The sequence below is a fragment of the Platichthys flesus genome, chromosome 14 (genome assembly GCF_949316205.1).
Source record: "Platichthys flesus chromosome 14, fPlaFle2.1, whole genome shotgun sequence".
NCBI classification, from domain to species: domain Eukaryota; kingdom Metazoa; phylum Chordata; class Actinopteri; order Pleuronectiformes; family Pleuronectidae; genus Platichthys; species Platichthys flesus.
This window is the reverse complement of record NC_084958.1, coordinates 22,084,691-22,105,846: the sequence shown is the minus strand read 5'-3', so window position 1 is coordinate 22,105,846 and position 21,156 is coordinate 22,084,691. Positions and strand designations below refer to the sequence as shown.

Genomic DNA, 21,156 nt, shown 5'->3' with positions numbered 1-21,156 from the left:
AAAGAATTATCAACGCCTCGACTCCCACAATTATCTGGTTCGTGGACGCTCGGCTTCCAAACGTCTTCAGGAAGATAATTCACTTTCTTTGAGACGTGGATTCCTGCTGTAAAATCCAACACATCAGCCGGCGTGTCACAGGTTTATAGAGGATATATATATCTATATATATATATTTATATAAATACATCTATATGGCACAAAGCCCAGACTTTCTATTGATGTTTGAAGCTTTTAGTTGTGCAGCTATTAAAAGCTCAATGATTTGTGTGTTTGTGGCTTTTTAATCCTTATTCCACGGGGGATGGATTTCCCAGATCTCAGGCTCGGGTCCAGGCAGTTTGTCGTCACGTCACCGTTCACTGACCTTTGTTACCGTAAAAAATAAAACCAACTTTTTTCAAACATCCTCATTAACCTTGAACGAGCCCTGGTCATTAAGCTACAGACCCCAGGGCACAGACGCTTGATGGGCTCCCGGGCAAGTTTCCTTTTTTATTTATTTATGAATAAATCAGGCGCAGCGTTCAGGGCATGTATAGAACACATTTGATTTCTTGTGGAGAGCAAAGTGCGTCACTGGGAAAGGAAAAGAAACCATTCAAATACAACTGGACTGAAAGGCTTAAAGCATCTTATATTACATGGAAAATAAAGCAGCCGGGGCTTTTAAATACCTGACTGTCTGTCTCCTGCTGCTCCTCCACTGCTCCCCAGGGGGTCGGATCAGAGTCTGTCTCCTCCTCCTCTCTCCTGTTCCTCCATCACTCTCCTCCTTCCTCCTGTTCTGTTTAGGAAAACAGGATGCAAACGTCAAAAGTCAAAGTGAGTCCAACCTAATAATCTTCCATTCTGTGATGTGATGGTTCTATGTTTAAAAACCCAATTAAATACTAGAAAGAAAATTGTTTTTATTTGCTTCTGAAAACAGCCAATAATCACCAGGATGGCCGAGTGGTTAAGGCGTTGCACTCAAGATGCAATGGACTCAAATCCTCGTGGGTTCAAATCCCACTCCTGGTAGAGATGGATTTCCTCGTTGGGAGCTTACACAGGACTGTACCTTAAATTGGATGAAAATACAAAGAGCTGCCCCTTACTCTTTGGCAAGGACAGGATTGAACACAGCGATGACTTCTGGGATTTCAAAAACGTTAGGCTTGTAATTCATCACAACAGATAAAAGCACCTTTCTCCAGCTGTTGCTTTAGTTCACAGACCAAGTGGACATCTTTCAGCGTTTCTTATGATTTGAAGTCAGAAAAGCACAAGTTTCTCTCTCTTGAACAAAGCAGGGAAAGACATTTATTCCACGTGGAATGCAAATAATGTTTATGATTTGAGGGAGGACAGGTCTGGAGATCGTTTATGAGGGAGCGTAACCTTTCCAAGGTTCAAGGTTGAGCCCGGACACTATTTTCTTGTGGTTGTGCAGAGGGAGAAGACGGGAGCATCTAGACGACCTTGCATTTCATTTTGATGAACGTTTTCCTTTAGTCCAAAGTGTTTTGATGTGAATTTTGGGAAGAAACATGTCAATTCATGAGCTTTATCGTTGCAGCCTGAAACGTCCTGGTCCCAAGATGCCTGTTGACGTAAACTGCTTTGTAAATGAATTAAAGATTAAAAACCTAATTTACTTTTTTGGCCACTCTGTGTCTGCTTGAATCTCAGTTCGGAGGTTATAATGTCTCCATTCAGGACAAATCGCAGACCTCAAAAAGACGGAATAGAAATTCACCTCTTTCAAACTGCTTTCAGGTCTGGCCTGCCTGTTCAGGTGCAGTGATGGATTTTCAGCCGAGAGCAAGAGAGGCAGAGAAATAAAGCATTAGCGAACTGAGTGCAAGGTAATGAGAGACAGACACGGTGAGAAGAGAGACGGAGACGTTTGGAAGATTCAGGCATATTTCCTGCAGCGTCCTCCAACATGGACGAGATGAAAGAGTAACAGAGAGAGAGAAGATGGAGGGAGAAGAATACGGGTCGTCTCTGTGGGACACACCGGCCTTCAAGGTGTCTGCGTGGGGACAAAAGACGGAGCAGAGGGGACACTGGGGCTTTGTGTTCAGCAGGTAAATGAGGGATTCCTCAGGGAGATCAGACACAGAAAGCTCATCTATTCCCTCTCTGGCTTCCATCAAGGTCAAATCTCCCCCCCGTCCCGTCCTCAGAGACGCTGCTGACGAGCCCACGAGCAAGGCAGTCATTGTGTCAGAGCAAAAGAGCCAGAGATCCAACCCCAGTCAACAACAGACTGCATTCAGCAGGAAGGACAATAACCAGGAAACCGTGAGGTCATTCTCAACCAATAGGAGACAATACGTATGAGTTTAAAGTTCAATTTAGAAGCTGACTTCTGATCATTTGTGTTTCTATGAGATATACAATATATTCCATCTCTTATTATTATTTATTCCCTATTCATTTCGCTTCTAACTTATTTTGACAAACATCAGGGATCTGCCTATTCCCAGAAAAATAAAGTTACAATATTCCTCAGGTGTAACTTTCTCTTCTGTGTTATTTCCGTTTGTGTTTTCTTGCACCTGTTTTAATGTTATAAAAGTAATTTTAACATCTTATTTAAGTTGTATATTATATATAGATAATTGATAATTGATTTATGTTTCTCAGCTCAGTAATGATGAGTGGTGTCGAAGCTCTACAGCCCTAAAGGAAATGAGTGTTTGACGACAACAGAAATCTTAGTTTTAGTTGAATTTCAGACAATGATCCAAAAAGCCCGATTGGAGGAAGTCGTCAGTTTCTTTCATAAGAACCAGAGGAGTCAGACGATCGGCTCAATCACAGCTTTGATCGATCTTCACCCACAAACTGAACTGTGCTAAATGTCTGAGTCAGAGAGGATCCGAGTCACTGGAGGAGTTTCTTCACATAGAAGTCTGTGATAGGGAAGATTTCCTCTCATCATCATCATCATCATTTCCACACACACAGACTTCACTGCAGCCCTCGATTATGGCTGTGAACTGGAATATTACAGAGTCAGACTGTGAAACATGGACAGTAATGTCTGTTCTATACAGAGCTCTGCTACATCGAGATGATTCACACCTTCAACACAAACCTTCATCACTTTAGACTCTGGCCAACAGTGTCCATTTTTAATGCTTTCAGCTTTTTCATCTTTTCCTGCACAGTGTCAGCTTTTTGGAGGTGAGCTAATAAACCAGGGATCTTGGAAGAGGAAATCATTCTCTCCCACAGAAAAGAGATTAAAAGAGTAAAACACAATGGTGAAACAACCTCAGTCAGGAAGTGATCAGAATAAATCAAATGTTTGCATTGTTTTTCCATAGAGACGTGCAGGATGCCTGTTGTGTTTAATTTAGTGGCAAATTCTGACATTTCCCCTGTGGAGACGTTAACACACAGAATAACATGATGACCTCTGTTCATATCCGCATCTCAAACATAGCCGGCGTACACACAAGCACACACACACACACACACACAAAGACACACACACACACACATGGCTCTGTGGGAGTAGATTTGATTCAGGCTTAATTAATGATTTGATGTCTGTGCTGGGCCGTTGAAAGGAGCTCGGGGGAAAGGAGAATACCAGATGTTTATATGTGATGAATTTTTCCACCTGCTACATGTTAGGAACACAAGCCCCCCCCCTCACACACACACACACACTTTGTCGACCTATAGAAACACACGTGCGTCCTTCTCCAGCAGAATAACAGAGAGAAACTGTTAAAGTATCCTTATAGAGAACACTCTTCTCAATGTTTTACGGTAGCAGTATTGCCCGTTTTATTAGAGGTGTAAAGGTTTCTGTGTATATGACCGATGTTGTCAGTTCCCTTGTTACCTGTTCATGAGACGGATGAAAAGAGCCGGTGCACATGAGAATAAAAAACTTAAACAGACGCTACGCTCATACTTTTTAGTTACACTGCGCGAGTCAAGACAACTTAACAGAAGAGACCAGACGCGCACGAGAAGCAGGTGAGTGCACGTGTGTCCTTTCTGTCGGGATCAGGGACATTTGGTCCTCACACGTTCAACGGACTGAGTCAGAGTTAGAGTTTGTTAGTTTAGTTTAGTTTAGTTTAGTTTAGTATAGTTTAGTTTAGTTTAGTTTAGTTTAGTTTAGTTTAGTTTAGATTAGTTAGTTTAAAGTTTATACTAGTTAGGTTGGGGGCAGTCAAACGCATTATTTGTGTGCTCACTACTATAGAGAGACAAGAGTGTGTTGAGCTCAATCGATTCTTTAAATTATATTTAACGATTGTTTGATATTTACAGTTTATTAATGATTATGTTGAACATATTTATCTGACTCAGAAACTGCAGCTGGGTTTCTGAGAAGTCACGTGACTGAGAGAAAGAGAGAGAGGGAGGAAGGGAGAGAGGAAGGGAGGGGCGGAGAGAGAGAGATAAAGAGAGAGAGAGAGAGAGAGAGAGAGGCAGCAGGAAAAGAGGATAAGATAAAAAGTCCTTTATTAGTCCAACAGTGAGGACAGGAGCAGTTTTACGGCAGCAGAAGACATTACATAAGTAGCAGGACTTGGGTGAAGGGAGATAATGACATAGAACGGGGATGTCCAAACTACGGCCCGCGGGGCCATTTGCGGCCCGCCATCCATTTTCAAGTGGCCCGCCTCCAAAAAAAACTAACAATTTAATAGCACTTAAATGGAACTTAATTATAGCACTATTGTACTTACTATTGTATGTCGCTTTGGATAAAAGCGTCAGCTAAATTAAATGTAATATGATGGACTATGGTCCACTGTAGTGCAGCTGTCCCTCAGAACACCACCACTTGGCGGCGTGAGTGGCCCAGACCTTAGTATTTTTTTCTATATGTGGCCTTCAGGACAAAAAGTTTGGACACCCCTGACATAGAAGAACCAGAGGGAGGGGGTAGGGAGACAGAGTTTATAAACAAACTTGACATTTGATCTCATATATAATAATATCATATATATAGTATGGAAGATATGTATAATTACATGCATGATCAATACAGAAATGCACAAATCAGTCAGCAGGAAGTAGTAAAACTGGATCATCACACTGCTGTGACCAATCCTGCGTGAGACTGTCTTATTAGCATACCGACACACAAAGACAGAAGTAATCAACTTCAATATCCACTCGTTCGTCTCTTTAACGTCAAACATCCTCTCTTTGACCTGACCTCTGACCTTTGTCTTCCAGCCTCACGTTCATCTCACTGACAAACTCCAGGAAACATCATGACCACCGCTGACAGGCTGCTGGAGCAGATGTTCTCCTGGATCGACCAGAGGAGTCGCTGTGCGGACCAACTGGTCAAACTGGCCCAGGAGCTTGAGTCCCTCAGGCAGAAATGCAAAGGCGGTGAATGTGTGGGCAGCTCGGTGGCTGTGGTGGGGGCTGCGTGTGTGATCGGTGCTGGCGTCACCTTCCTCACCGGGGGAGCAGCTGCTCCATTTTTAGGTTTGTTGGGAGGAACATATTTAGGAGCAGGTGCCGTCATCTCTGTGGCCACGAAACTCCTCGAGCACTTCCTGTCCAGCAGCACCATGAAAGACGCAAAGGAAATCGAAGAGAAAAGCAACAAATTAGCAAAAGACATTCAGCGACTGTTCGAGAAACTAAAGTCTGACAAGAAGGAGGCAAACAGTTTCGCCGACCCGGACGATTTGGACAGACACATCCTGACGGACATCATGAGAGCTGTGGCAAGACGAAGTGGAGTGAAGGTGAACATCAACTTCAGAATGATCGCAGACGAGCCGAATTGGTCTACTGGTGGAGGACTACATAACACAAGGTTCGGTCCCGGCCTCAACCTCCCGATTCTGGTGAGCGTGACTGGAGTTTTAGCGTTTTTCACGCTCAAGTCAATCGGGACGAAATCTAAGTTTCTATTTGATAAAGGAAGTCAGCAGCTGATCACGAAAATATCTGTGACTGGAATGAAAACAGTGCTCAAAGGAGGCGGCATGGTGAGATCGTCTTCCTGTACACACACACATTTCTTATTTGATTCTTAATTGATCATCTGATAATTTATCCTTTTTGATCTGTTTCGGTCAATCATCAGCTGGTGGGAGGAGCTATTGGAATGGCGTTTGCGCTTAATGAGGCGATCGACAGCTGGACAGATCTGATCAAGAACAACAATGTGACTGAAGCCAGCCAATCCCTGCGAGACACAGCCGAAGCAATCCGAAAGATCTCGAAGGCCCTGAGGGATCAGTTTAAAGATATGAAGTAAGTGATTCTCAGTTTCTGCTCCTGCAGGTTTGTCTCCTCGGGTAAACAGTTACACGTCCAAACCACTTCTACAACGTGACCTTCACTTCAATTTAATGAGAGGTTAAACAGTTTGACGTTTCTAATATTTACATCTGCAAACTAGGAACCACAGAGCAACACCTTAATGCAGCCTGTTAGCAGCTGTTCCTGACATCTTCCTGACCTGTTCCTGACATGTTCTGCAGGTTCTGTATGTCTGAACAATTGTCTGAGTCTGTGTCTCTGGACATTTTCTGGAACTTTTCCTACAGGTTCTTCGCAAAATGTTCGTCCAGAACCTCTACCAACTTCCCCTGGTGTTAAAGGGGACATATTATGAAAATTCCGCTTTTGTAGTGCTTTTACACGTTAATTTGGGGAACTGGCATGTCTACCGTCCCAAAATCTCTGGAAAATAACAATTCCGCGATTTGCTGTGGTTCCTCTACGCCAGAAACGATACGCTAGAGGGCGTAGAATGGGATTATTACCCGAATAGATGTCATAGCCCCCTCCTCAGCTCAGGGCGTTCCTGTCACGGTGCTCGAGCTCGCTTGGTGCTGTCCTTGGGCTGCCGGCTCCACGTCAGCGGCTTGCTGCTGGTGGACGTGTCGTGTTTGCTCCGGGGACGTGCCGGTGAGGGGACCGTGTCTCTGACGATGAGGCCACTTAGATGTTACGGGTAGCAGCAGCGAGCTAACGCTACCTTGCTGCTAGTTTGTGTTTAAAGTTGCAGCACTTTCTGGAATGGTTGCTTTGTGCACATGTTAACAACAGTATTGCAGGGATATGTGGCACCCCACCTGGGGAGCATCGGACTGGGATGTGGGGGGAGAGATCCCATTTCAGGTCCGGTGTGGAGGAACAATGCTCTTGGAGGCTAACCTGAGTCGTAGCTTCTGTGTGTGTGTGTGTCGCCCCGGTTGAAGCAGCAGGTATAAACACAAAACAGCTGTTTGTGGGGAGCTTTGTTAGAAAACAGCACCAGAACGTGTTCCAGGTCCTGGAACAGAAGTACTAGGCCGCAGTGTTGGAGCAGCAGCCATCAGCCATGCGACACCACCTGGTAGCTAAACTCAACACCTGGGAGCAACAAGCTTGTGACCAGTCAGGTGACTCAAGTCCCTGCAGAGCAACGTCCTGGACACATCCAGCTCGTACGAGTTCCAACACTATCAACACAAAGAGTCCTAACTGCATCGTTGTCAACTAGTCATGTATAAGTGGGTTCAGCCTGGTGCAGTAATACAGCACTGGTACCTACAGCAGATATGCAGCAGGGGGCACTGTTGTTAGACACAGAGCCAGAAGGAAACATGGTCAAACAACCAGATTCAGATGCTCGAATAAAACTAACCCAGAGTAAATAGAAACGTCAAACGTAAAGTAACGCAACAGTAACACAACAATATGTATAAACATCTGTAGCTGCATACGCTTATGGCTAAAACTAGCAACGATACAGTGGACTAGGAAGGCAGATGACAATCAGAGACTTCTTTAAACATCTGATCTCTCTGACACAAATTGACACGGGTTGGAAAAAACATGTCCCCTTCATTAACGGACTAGTTGACTACTTGGTAGGAATAGTCGACACTTACTAAAATGCAGTGATCAGGAATGCCCTTGCTCTTACTACCCACTGATGATGGACAACCATCATCTCAATTCACCGTGCTTAAACAATCCTTTAGACACCAGAACAGCAAACACACATTTGAAAAATCCACTGGGAGTTTCAACTTCCCATTTCAGTGTGTTTGAAGTCGTGCTAACTGGACCTTCTGCTGTTTTGTTCACAGGCAGATGCTCGAGAAGATGGAAGAAGAACAGTGCGAGCAGGCAAAGGTTAAACGCATTATTGAAAACCCAAACAGAAGCTCTGAAGACGAGAGAGAATTATTAAGGTATGCCATTGAAGCATGCCAGATCAAAGAGGTGCAACAATGGCTGAGGGAGAATCAAGGGATGGAGACTTTCATCAAACTTGTGGAGTTGTTTCGATTAATGAAAAATCAAATCATCAAGAAGTCAAACGAGGACGAGTCTAATTACGAAGATATTGAAGTGGACATTATCTTTCTGGCTCACGGAAAGATCACAGAACCCCTGATTCCAGCTTCCTGTCTCCGGTCCTGGTCCAACATCCAAGATGTGCTCCTCTATTCCCCGTGGAACTGTCTCCTCAATGCTGATGCAGCCTACGGCATCGCTACAGGTCTCATGCAGCCTTGGCACAGAAGCTTTACCTGTGCTTCAGGAAGTGGCTGTAAAAATTGTTATGAAGGACACCGGCCCATGAAACCGCCACTTGGCTGGAACTCAATGAAGGAAGCAGGACTGATTCCCAACATCATGGTCAGTACTATCACGGATCCAAAAGATGGTGCATGGACGACTTTTGTCGATCTAACAGCAGAATATGGTACACCACGGAGAGGCCGCATCCTCGTCCCGTTCATCCTTGGTGGTCAGAAGGTAACCATCCCGTTCTACATCGTCACCTGGGTCATGTCTCTGGTGCTGTTTATCTTCGGGATCAAAGCCACCGTCCATCTCGCCGCATGTCTGGGTGATCAATCTACCTGGTGCAAGTTTCCCAGAGAGTTCCTGGAGCATCAGTACTCCTACACTGTCGACGGGACCGTGATGACAGCGCAGTCCATGTGGCCCATCACCCGACCCGACCTGCACAGGAAGCTACGGGCCATGTTCGATTAGACAGACAAAACTTCAACATTATCTGGAGCTGTAAAGTTCTGTTCCAGTGAAAGTTTTGCCCATGCCTCAAGCTGAACTGATTTCCCAGCTTGATACATCTCTGAGTGTTTCAACACGTCGGTATCAACAAACAATCCCATTTTAATCTGATCACTTTGAGAACTTCTCAGTCGATTCTTTTCCCCGCTCGACACAGATGAGTCATGAACGTTAGAAATCATATTTACTGTGATCTAACCCTGAAGTAGGGCGGCTGTGGCTGAGTGGTCGAGTGGATCGTCCTCCAACCAGATGGTCGGCTGATTGGATCAAATGTAATATAATGATGTGGAGGAGTCGGGTGTCCGACATGGTCGCACCTGTAATTGGAAATTATATAATCATACTATACTATGCATTATGAATGCTTATGTAACCACACTTATCTGTGCTTATGCATATCACGTGTGACAAGTTGTCTGTTGGTGACTCACTAGGTGCCGGTCTCTGGGAATCCAGACATCGGAGCCACTGATCACTTTGCTGTCTCCTCCAGTCTTATCTTCTGGGGTGTACTTCGCATTTACACACACACACAATTTACCTTATACGCAAACACATCACCTCTTTTTGTTTGAAAGAGCACAACTGACAATGTTCCGTGGTCTTCCCCAGCTTCACGTCGGCATGCTGTCAGATCGCTTGAACGTCTCTGCCAAAGAATAAACCTGCACTTGAAAGACAATTAGGGTCTTTATTTCAGAAACTGATTTCCTCCACACACCTGAGCAACAGGTCCCTGGTTCAATTCCCAACTGGACGGACCAGCGTTTCATTTCTCTGACCTCAGTCAAATAAACTCAACAGCCAATGCTAGGATCACCTCCAGCAACCAACTCTGTGTCCCTGTGACCTTTTACCACTGAGAATCATCAGTTCATCCGAGTCTAAATGGACATTTGTACCAATTTTGAAAGGATTTTCTGATCTCCTGCCAAAAAGAAATAATTGAAGTAAGTCCCCAAAAAATACCTGTATGTACACGTACACTGTAATCTGATTACTTTCTGGCACGCAGACCCTGACGTATTTGTTTTCAAGCTGAACTGGTCCAATCAGACAGTTGATCAGACACCTGCACGATGAAGAGGTGAGGAAGACGTGCTCGCCACATGTTCACGTGTCACACGGACTCAATCACCTCTGAAACTCAAAAGCAGAATGGAAACACTGTTCTTACCCTGAAGATTAAGATTAAGATCCATTTATTTATCCCAAACACATGCACAGAAATGCACAGACACACTCATGCAGTTTCAGGAATTGTAGCCTCTGCTTTTGACCCATCTGGTGCAGGACACACAGAGCAGTGAGCAGCCATGTACAGTGCCCGGGGAGCAGACGTTGAGGGAGTAAGGTGCCTTGCTCAGGGGCACTAGACAGGGTAGGGAGAATCCTCTTGGATTTTTGGACAGATCAATCCAGGTTCGTCTTTTGTTTTCACTCCATTGAGTTGAACCAGAGTCGAACCAGAGACCTTTTCTGCCCATAGTCCAAGTTTCTGCCACTGGTCCACTAAACCATCAGTAATCACTTATATTGTTATACAATTTAATAATGATCAATTATGAAATCTGTTCAACCAATGAAGATCTGATAATAAACATGAAATTAAAACCATGAACCTGTTTGATCAGTTTACAGCTGAAAAACATGTGTGTTCATTTCATTTGTGTCATTTTACTGGATGTGGACTAACAGGATGCAGTTTCCACTGCAGCTCTGTGAACTTATATATATTTATATATTTAATTAAAACAGTCAGTCCTTTTGTCATTTTTTCTGGATTATTGACTTACAGAGCATTACATTATTATTATTATCAACACAGCTTTAGGTCCTTCACATGTAAACAGCACATTGGCTCAGATCCAAACTCACGTTGATGACGTACCGATCAGGGACGAGAGTGATGAGAGTTTGGTCGTATCACACAGGCCCAATCAGGCTGCAGCTGTTTCCTGCTCTGAGCTGCAGGCGTCCTCAGTCAGTAAAGAAACCAGACAATCACAGACACTTAATGAACACTGCCCGAGAGGACGAATGAAACATGTAACTGATCCAGGTGCAGAACGAGCGAGGGAAGCAAATGTGCCGCGAGGTTTCGTGGAATTAGACGACAAGAGGAGACGGTGGAGCTGAGTGAAGAATCAAACAGAATCCAGGGGAGAGTTAGTCGGACTCATTTGAGTTGAGCCGAGGTTTCTCTTCATCTGCTCCTGAGGTTTATCAGCTTCGATGATACAATGCAGAGACACTTTGATATTTAAGCTCCATATTCAGACAGAGTTGTACAGTTTTCACTGCAGCATGGCCCTTCGCCCTCTGATGACCTTGTTTTCTCTAAACTCAGAGTTAGAGGTCTTGAGTTCAGAGGATTTTCATCTAAATAATGTCATGAATCAGACCCAGAGGAGCAGAACCACTAATGACCTTTATAATGAGAGGCCTGGAGTCCACCTGCCTCTCCTCACCTCCTGCTTTGACCTCTGCCCTTTCACTGTTCATCCTTTTGTCTTCCGCTCTCACTTTCCTTTTTCAACAGATTTATTTCTCTACGTCCTCCAGGCGCTCCGCAGCCTCCTCTCCCGTCTTTCTTTTCATGCTCTTCAATTATTTTCTTATGCGTAAATCTGCTTTGGGGGGTAATTGAAAGAGTGAGAACAAAATATCGGCCTCGAAGGAGAATAAAGAACTTCTCTTTCTCCTCCATTTAAGCTGCTAAGTGGCTGCTTTCATCCAAAGTTACCCCACATACTGGGAGTGTGTACATTTTGTAGAACATGTATTTACACCAGGATGTAACTTCTTCTAACTATTCTTGAACAGACATTCTGGATTCACCTGGTTTGTTGACAAAGGGGTCCGACAAATTGCGTGTGTGTTTGTGTTTAGCGAAAAATTCACGTGACCGAGACAAGCGTCTTGACATGCATAAAGCATGAGTCATAACGGAGAGGATCCGGTCATTTTTCAAAATAAAATACCTTTCGGGAATCAGATAATAAATAAAACAGAAATAATGTAAGTTGTTTATTCTTTCTGTGCGGCAATGTACCACATGACCCACGGCCCGATACCGGTCCACGGCCCGGGGGTTGGGGACCCCTGGTCCTGAGGACATTGTGGGCGGAGCCTCATTGGAAACACCAGTTTCACTTTAACTTTGTCGACCTATAGAACCACACGTACTTCCTTCTCCAGCAGAATAACAGCGAAACATCAGAAGAGACGAGACGCGCACGAGAAGCAGGTAAGTGCGCGTGTGTCCTTCTGTCGGGATCAGGAACATTTTGTCCTCACACGTTCTACGGACTCAGATAGAGTTAGAGTTAGTTTAAAGTTTAGACTAGTTAGGTTCGGGGCAGTCAAACGCATTATTTGTGTGCTCACAACTATAGAGAGACAAGAGTGTGTTGAGCTCATTCGATTCTTTAAATTATAGTTTAAAGATAGTTTTTGAGTCCATTTTATTTATTTAATTGTCCTTGTCTGTGTGAATGAGTGGCTGTTCGAGGGGATATAAATGAAAATGTTTGTAAATTCGTCATAAAGTTTGATATGCACTTGAAACTTCAATAAAAAATATTGTAAAAAAAAGATAGTTTTTGATTGTTTGATATTTACAGTTTATTAATGATTATTCTGAACATATTTGTCTGACTCAGAAACTGCAGCTGAGTTTCTGAGAAGTCACGTGACTCAGAGAAAGAGAGAGAGGGAGGGGCGGAGAGAGAGAGAAAAAACAGAGGGAGGGGGAGGAAGGGGGTAGGGAGACAGAGTTTATAAACAAACTTGACATTTAACCCTGTAAGACCCAAATATAGAAAAACCTAAAAAAAAAATTATTTGACCTTTCAGATCATGTTGTATGAGGCCTTTGATGCAGAAATGAAAGATTTAACGTTTTTAGAGAAATGTTGTTATATTGCAACATTGGGCTTAGTTGGGAGCAGGATTTCTGTATTTGTACACATACTTGTTGTGTGAACAATTCAGAACAACTAAGGGTTCATTTGCAGGGTTGATTGCTTACTTATTCCCATAATGGTATATAACATTAATAATAATCACACATTAGTCATATTTTTATGAAGTCATTTATTAAAATTATTAAAAATATTAAACAAGATAAAACTCTTAAAAAGCGCGTTTTTTCCCTCTTTTTTTCTTTTTATGTCATTGGTCATGAAGACTTTCATTGGTGGTGAAAGTCCCAAAAACAGTCCCTGTTGTCTAAAAAGCAAAGGCGAACATCACACTTTCTGCATTGCGTGTTGGTGCATCCTTTATTGCACTGTCTGCAGCGTCCTCTCCCTGTCTTCCTTGGGAAATTACCAACTAGGTCCTTGCGTACATCCAATGGGAGGTTTGCACATCTCTTGGATGGCCTCTTCTGAGCATTCAGAGGGCTTCCTGATATCCAGACCAGAAAAATCTGTGTTGGGACTGATGAAATCTTTTTTTCAGCCAGCGATACCTGTCACGGGGCATCGTGTGTTTCCTTGTTTTTGGCTCGATGTCCACGTAATTATCAGCTGGACAGACCATGGGTGGTTGGTTTTCTTTGTCCACTTTTTTACAGACATCTTCATCGGAGTCTTCATCACTCTCATCTGTGTCACTGATTTCAATCTCAACCTCACTCTCTCCATTTTGGACCAGGTCAATAACATCCTGCACCGTGTATCGCGGCTCTCTCCTTGCTGGTGGCATTCTGAAAATAAAATATCAATTAATTAACATGAATATATGTTTTATATATTGTAGTACATAACCTGAAGGAATAGATAGGGTGGTGGACCAAGTGCTCAGGGTAGAAATGTTTTCCATGCATACAATACTGTCTGCCTGGTAAGTCGCTTTGGACAAAAGCGTCTGCTAAATTCCCTAAATGTAAATGTAAATGGTTTAATGGCTCAATTATCATAATGAATTAACTTAATGGTTTAATTATCATACTAAAAGGAAAACATGCATCCCCCCACTTACATCCACACCCCACATTCAGGAACATTCCTGTCCCCAGAACTGAATTGTTCCATGGACAAAGTCATGGAATTTTAGGTCAGGCTGATCAAATTAATTACATTTTTTAGAGATAAAACTTTTAAATCAGTCAAATTTGAACAGAACACAACACAAGGGTAGAATGTATACTATCCATGTATAAAGAAAATACTCTGTTTCAGGCAGTGGTGTAGTGGAGGGAACACAACCTGTTTGAGCCCACTGCAACAAGCCAGCTATTTTGACTACCACATTCACCCAGTGTTGTATAATTGCAACAATTATATAATAAGCTCTAAAAGAAATTTGATGCATCTATTCCACACTAACTACATATGTACATGCTCTAGACATTATAATAACAACCAAAAAAAATATAAAAGACATTTTACTTACAGTCATCTGATGAATCCAGTCCAATGAAACCAATAGATGTTGTTCGAAGGAAACCTTGAGAGGTTGTGTGAGTTCATGGCCAGAAGGCATGACTTATAAACAAATGTACGATCCAATAACATTGTGAGACTGAACAATAGGACCCAATGACTATGTAAATGTGGTAAAAAAACAAGAAAAAAAAAGCCAGGTTGTTTTTTAGGATGGTTAAAGGTAACGTTGTAATTTTACAACAAGGGGTGCTACAGGGTTAATCTCAAACGTCTTTATAATATATAATATGGAGGATATGTATAAATAAATGCATGAATATATACAGAAATCCACAAATCAGTAAGCATTGAAAGGCAGAAGTAGTAGAACTGGATCATCACACTGCTGTGACCAATCCTGCGTGAGACTGAGGTTAGGACCGTCTTTCTCATTAGCATTCGGACACAGAAAGACTGAAGTAATCAACTTCAATATCAAGTTGTTCGTCTCTTTAACGTCAAACATCCTCTCTCTGACCCGACTTCTGACCTTTGTCTTCCAGCCTCACGTTCATCTCACTGACAAACTCCAGGAAACATCATGACCACCGCTGACAAGCTGCTGGAGCAGATGTTCTCCTGGATCGACCAGAGGAGTCGCTGTGCGGACCAACTGGTCAAACTGGCCCAGGAGCTTGAGTCCCTCAGGCAGAAATGCAAAGGCGGTGAATGTGTGGGCAGCTCGGTGGCTGTGGTGGGGGCTGCGTGTGTGATCGGCGCCGGCGTCACCTTCCTCACCGGGGGAGCAGCTGCTCCATTTTTAGGTTTGTTGGGAGGAACATATTTAGGAGCAGGTGCCGTCATCTCTGTGGCCACGAAACTCCTCGAGCACTTCCTGTCCAGCAGCACCATGAAAGACGCAAAGGAAATCGAAGAGAAAAGCAACAAATTAGCAAAAGACATTCAGCGACTGTTCGAGAAACTAAAGTCGGAGAAGAAGGAGGCGAACAGATTCGCCGACCCGGACGATTTGGACAGACACATCCTGACGGACATCATGAGAGCTGTGGCAAGACGAAGTGGAGTGAAGGTGAACATCAACTTCAGAATGATCGCAGACGAGCCGAATTGGTCTACTGGTGGAGGACTACATAACACAAGGTTCAGTCCCGGCCTCAACCTCCCGATTCTGGTGAGCGTGACTGGAGTTTTAGCGTTTTTCACGCTCAAGTCAATCGGGACGAAATCTAAGTTTCTATTTGATAAAGGAAGTCAGCAGCTGATCACGAAAATATCTGTGACTGGAATGAAAACAGTGCTCAAAGGAGGCGGCATGGTGAGATCGTCTTCCTGTACACACACACATTTCTTATTTGATTCTTAATTGATCATCTGATAATTTATCCTTTTTGATCTGTTTCGGTCAATCATCAGCTGGTGGGAGGAGCTATTGGAATGGCGTTTGCGCTTAATGAGGCGATCGACAGCTGGACAGATCTGATCAAGAACAACAATGTGACTGAAGCCAGCCAATCCCTGCGAGACACAGCCGAAGCAATCCGAAAGATCTCGAAGGCCCTGAGGGATCAGTTTAAAGATATGAAGTAAGTGATTCTCAGTTTCTGCTCCTGCAGGTTTGTCTCCTCAGGTAAACAGTTACACGTCCAAACTTCTACAACGTGACCTTCACTTCAATTTAATGAGAGGTTAAACAGTTTGACGTTTCTAATATTTACATCTGCAAACTAGGAACCACAGAGCAACACCTTAATGCAGCCTGTTAGCAGCTGTTCCTGACATGTTCCTGACCTGTTCCTGACATGTTCTGCAGGTTCTGTATGTCTGAACAATTGTCTGAGTCTGTGTCTCTGGACATTTTCTGGAACTTTTCCTACAGGTTCTTCGTAAAATGTTCGTCCAGAACCTCTACCCACTTCCCCTGGTGTTAAAGGGAAAATTCCACTTTTGTAGTGCTTCTACACGTTAATTTGGGTATCTGGCATGTCTACCGTCCCAAAATCTCTGGAAAATAACAATTCCGCGATTTGCTGTGGTTCCTCTACGCCAGAAACGATACGCTAGAGGGCGTAGAATGGGATTATTACCCGAATAGATGTCATAGCCCCCTCCTCAGCTCAGGGCGTTCCTGTCACGGTGCTTGTGCTCGCTTGGTGCTCGAGCTCGCTTGGTGCTGTCCTTGGGCTGCCGGCTCCACGTCAGCGGCTTGCTGCTGGTGGACGTGTCGTGTTTGCTCCGGGGACGTGCCGGTGAGGGGACCGTGTCTCTGACGATGACGCCACTTAGATGTTACGGGTAGCAGCAGCGAGCTAACGCTAGCTTGCTGCTAGATTGTGTTTAAAGTTGCAGCACTTTCTGGAATGGTTGCTTTGTGCACATGTTAACAACAGTATTGCAGGGATATGTGGCACCCCACCATGGGAGCATCGGACTGGGATGTGGGGGGAGAGATCCCATTTCAGGTCCGGTGTGGAGGAACAATGCTCTTGGAGGCTAACCTGAGTCGTAGCTTCTGTGTGTGTGTGTGTGTCGCCCCGGTTGAAGCAGCAGGTATAAACACAAAACAGCTGTTTGTGGGGAGCTTTGTTAGAAAACAGCACCAGAACGTGTTCCAGGTCCTGGAACAGAAGTACTAGGCCGCAATGTTGGAGCAGCAGCCATCAGCCATGCGACACCACCTGGTAGCTAAACTCAACACCTGGGAGCAACAAGCTTGTGACCAGTCAGGTGACTCAAGTCCCTGCAGAGCAACGTCCTGGACACATCCAGCTCGTACGAGTTCCAACACTATCAACACAAAGAGTCATAACTGCATCGTTGTCAACTAGTCATGTATAAGTGGGTTCAGCCTGGTGCAGTAATACAGCACTGGTACCTACAGCAGATATGCAGCAGGGGGATCTGTTGTTAGACACAGAGCCAGAAGGAAACATGGTCAAACAACCAGATTCAGATGCTCGAATAAAACTAACCCAGAGTAAATAGAAACGTCAAACGTAAAGTAACGCAACAGTAACACAACAATATGTATAAACATCTGTAGCTGCATACGCTTATGGCTAAAACTAGCAACGATACAGTGGACTAGGAAGGCAGACGACAATCAGAGACTTCTTTAAACATCTGATCTCTATGACACAAATTGACACGAGTTGGAAAAAACATGTCCCCTTCATTAACGGACTAGTTGACTACTTGGTAGGAATAGTCGACACTTACTAAAATGCAGTGATCAGGAATGCCCTTGCTCTTACTACCCACTGATGATGGACAACCATCATCTCAATTCACCGTGCTTAAACAATCCTTTAGACACCAGAACAGTAAACACACATTTGAAAAATCCACTGGGAGTTTCAACTTCCCATTTCAGTGTGTTTGAAGTCGTGCTAACTGGACCTTCTGCTGTTTTATTCACAGGCAGATGCTCGAGAAGATGGAAGAAGAACAGTGCGAGCAGGCAAAGGTTAAACGCATTATTGAAAACCCAAACAGAAGCTCTGAAGACGAGAGAGAATTATTAAGGTATGCCATTGAAGCATGCCAGATCAAAGAGGTGCAACAATGGCTGAGGGAGAATCAAGGGATGGAGACTTTCATCAAACTTGTGGAGTTGTTTCGATTAATGAAAAATCAAATCATCAAGAAGTCAAACGAGGACGAGTCTAATTACGAAGATATTGAAGTGGACATTATCTTTCTGGCTCACGGAATGATCACACAACCCCCGATTCCAGCTTCCTGTCTCCGGTCCTGGTCCAACATCCAAGATGTGCTCCTCTATTCCCCGTGGAACTGTCTCCTCAATGCTGATGCAGCCTACGGCATCGCTACAGGTCTCATGCAGCCTTGGCACAGAAGCTTTATCTGTGCTTCAGGAAGTGGCTGTAAAAATTGTTATGAAGGACACCGGCCCATGAAACCGCCACTTGGCTGGAACTCAATGAAGGAAGCAGGACTGATTCCCAACATCATGGTCAGTACTATCACGGATCCAAAAGATGGTGCATGGACGACTTTTGTCGATCTAACAGCAGAATATGGTACACCGCGGAGAGGCCGCATCCTCGTCCCGTTCATCCTTGGTGGTCAGAAGGTAACCATCCCGTTCTACATCGTCACCTGGGTCATGTCTCTGGTGCTGTTTATCTTCGGGATCAAAGCCACCGTCCATCTCGCCGCCTGTCTGGGTGATCGATCTACCTGGTTGAAGTTTCCCAGAGAGTTCCTGGAGCATCAGTACTCCTACACTGTCGACAACACCGTGATGACAGTGCAGTCCATGTGGCCCATCACCCGACCCGACCTGCACAGGAAGCTACGGGCCATGTTCGATTAGACGGACAAAACTTCAACATTATCTGGAGCTGTAAAGTTCTGTTCCAGTGAAAGTTTTGCCCATGCCTCAAGCTGAACTGATTTCCCAGCTTGATACATCTCTGAGTGTTTCAACACGTCGGTATCAACAAACAATCCCATTTTAATCTGAGAGATGATTTTCAGTACCCGGAATTGTGTTCACGATCAACGATCACTTTGAGAACCACACAATAGATTATTTCCCCCCCTCGACACAGATGAATTATGAATGTTAGAAATCATATTTAATGTGATCTAGCCCTGAAGTAGGGCGGCTGTGGCTGAGTGGTCGAGTGGTCGTCTTCCAACCAGATGGTCGGCTGATTGGATCAATGGATTATAATGATGTGAAGGAGTCGGGTGTCCGACATGGTCGCAACTGTAATTGGAAATTATATAATCTTCCCATACTATGTATTATACATGCTTATGTAACCACACTTATCTGTGTTTATGCATATCATTTGTGACAAGTTGTCTGTTGGTGACTCACTAGGTGCCGGTCTCTGGGAATCTGGACATCGAAGCCACTGATCACTGTGCTGTCTCCTCCAGTCTTATCTTCTGGGGTTTACTTTTACTTTTACATTTTCACTCACACAATTTACCCTATACGCAAACACATCACCTTTATGTTTGAAAGAGCACAACTGACTATGTTTCTTGGATTTCCCCACGTTCGCATGCTGTAAGATCGGTTTGAACGTCGTTGCCAAAAAATAAACGTGCACTTGAAAGACAATTAGGGTCTTTATTTCAGAAAATGATTTCCTCCACACTCCTGAGCAACAGGTCCCTGGTTCAATTCCCGACTGGACGGACCAGCGTTTCATTTCTTTCTTTCATTCAGTTCATCCGAGTCTAAATGGACATTTGTACCAAATCTGAAAGGATTTTCTGATCTCCTGCCAAAACCAAATATTGGAAAAAAGTCCCCCAAAAATCCCTGTATGTGTGCGTACACGGTAATCTGATTACTTTCTGGCTTGTACAGTGCAAGCACCTGGCACCTGGCTTGTACAGTGCAAGGTTAAACACCTGGCCTGTAGGCGAGTATTAATTCCACGAAAGGATCTTTACAAGGCTGAGATCCAGATCACTGACTCTTAAAATTAAAAAAGCCTCACTGACAATTCTTGACAATTTTGTTCCTGGAGCAGATCTGACAGAAGCTGATATCTGAACAGCTTGCTCCTGTACCCTGTGTTGTCACATATAAACGAATGACCCTGGATCTGCAACTGGCAGGAGAGGGTTATGTGTGTGCACTGCTATAGGAAGTTCTTAAAATAATTTTTTTCCAAACTGCCCCCGGTGGCTGGGTGACCAGTGCCTTCTCCACCTCTACGCACCATGACACAACATGGATGTAGACTCTGAAATTGCTGAATAGATCGCCACGGCTCTGATGAAGGATGCTGTGGAGCTGAAGCTGAGGAAGCTGAGGACGATAGAGATGACGATGCGACGATGATGATGATGAGGACGGGTTTGCACTGGATGGGATGACGGTTGAGGGGTACATGAACTCCCCAGTAAGTGGTTCACACCATTAAATGGTGTGAAAAGAGGGATTGTTAGGGTTGATTAATTCTATATAGTGGGGGGTCTTACTGAAACTATTTGCAAATAAAGGGGGGGTGGAAGCATGAGCAGTTTGAGCCAGATATTAGGCCTTTATACAAATCATAACTAAATAACCTTTTCCTTCCTGCTGTGTCCTCTTGAAATTAGAATGTATGTGGGTCACAGTTCTGTTTCGTTCTTTTGGCTTAGTTGTTTCGAATTTCTGTACAAACAGAACATTTTAGCCGATATAGCAGGAACACAATAATACCTTTTCTCCAACAACAACAGTTTGGCCCTCATGGCATCAGCTGTGTCAAGGCCTTGAACGTATCTCCTGTTCACTTCCTTATTCCAAATGCCAAGAGGAGGGACTACGCGTGCACACTTTCGAGGAGGAAGAACCAAGACCTACTGTTATAAAATCTTACAGACGCCAGCTGTTTGATGCGTTCTGCTGTGCTGATTCGTTCTGCTGGGTCTCTGCCTAATCTCTCAGAGCTACACCACACCCCCTCTCACACACTGATAAAGCGTTCCAGTTCCCCAAGCAAGCACACAGACCTTTGGACACACAATAACTGATACAGCCTGAAGTACTAGTGACCTCTCAGAGCTACACCACACCCCGTCTCACACACTGATAAAGATCCTCTCGGCGGGACCTGTGAACCGACGCCAGAGTTTTTTACTTTTATTTCCTATTTTACTATTCATTTTAATCATTTAACAGAGTCCACAGTATTAGAGTTTTATTTTTACCTTTTGTGTTCAATTTTTCTATTCATTTTAATCATTTAAC

The 21,156-nt window shown here is 44.0% G+C and overlaps 2 protein-coding genes and 1 non-coding gene across 3 annotated transcripts; all 3 read left to right on the top strand.

The window, feature by feature from the left end:
• The first annotated feature begins 940 nt into the window (after positions 1–940).
• Positions 941–1,023, top strand: trnal-caa (transfer RNA leucine (anticodon CAA)). The gene has a single exon. It is a non-coding gene; the product is annotated as a tRNA-Leu (tRNA).
• Positions 1,024–3,852: 2,829 nt separating this feature from the next.
• LOC133968142 (uncharacterized) lies at positions 3,853–10,655 on the top strand. The gene is made up of 4 exons (XM_062403998.1): positions 3,853–3,987; positions 5,206–5,978; positions 6,077–6,246; positions 8,076–10,655. Exons 2-4 carry the CDS (start codon positions 5,244–5,246, stop codon positions 8,992–8,994), a joined length of 1,824 nt encoding a protein of 607 aa, XP_062259982.1. The 5' UTR covers positions 3,853–3,987; positions 5,206–5,243; the 3' UTR covers positions 8,995–10,655.
• A 1,514-nt stretch (positions 10,656–12,169) lies between these two features.
• On the top strand, positions 12,170–19,530 carry LOC133968141 (uncharacterized). Its single transcript, XM_062403997.1, has 4 exons — positions 12,170–12,286; positions 14,975–15,747; positions 15,846–16,015; positions 17,850–19,530. Exons 2-4 carry the CDS (start codon positions 15,013–15,015, stop codon positions 18,766–18,768), a joined length of 1,824 nt encoding a protein of 607 aa, XP_062259981.1. The 5' UTR covers positions 12,170–12,286; positions 14,975–15,012; the 3' UTR covers positions 18,769–19,530.
• The last annotated feature ends 1,626 nt before the right edge of the window (positions 19,531–21,156 follow it).

Coding starts and splice junctions, on each gene's coding strand:
- LOC133968141 (XM_062403997.1), top strand. CDS start 15,013: ATGACCACCGCTGACAAGCTGCTGGAGCAGATGTTCTCCTGGATCGAC. Junction 15,748..15,845: donor TGCTCAAAGGAGGCGGCATG/GTGAGATCGTCT, acceptor GTCAATCATCAG/CTGGTGGGAGGAGCTATTGG. Junction 16,016..17,849: donor GATCAGTTTAAAGATATGAA/GTAAGTGATTCT, acceptor TTTTATTCACAG/GCAGATGCTCGAGAAGATGG.
- LOC133968142 (XM_062403998.1), top strand. CDS start 5,244: ATGACCACCGCTGACAGGCTGCTGGAGCAGATGTTCTCCTGGATCGAC. Junction 5,979..6,076: donor TGCTCAAAGGAGGCGGCATG/GTGAGATCGTCT, acceptor GTCAATCATCAG/CTGGTGGGAGGAGCTATTGG. Junction 6,247..8,075: donor GATCAGTTTAAAGATATGAA/GTAAGTGATTCT, acceptor TTTTGTTCACAG/GCAGATGCTCGAGAAGATGG.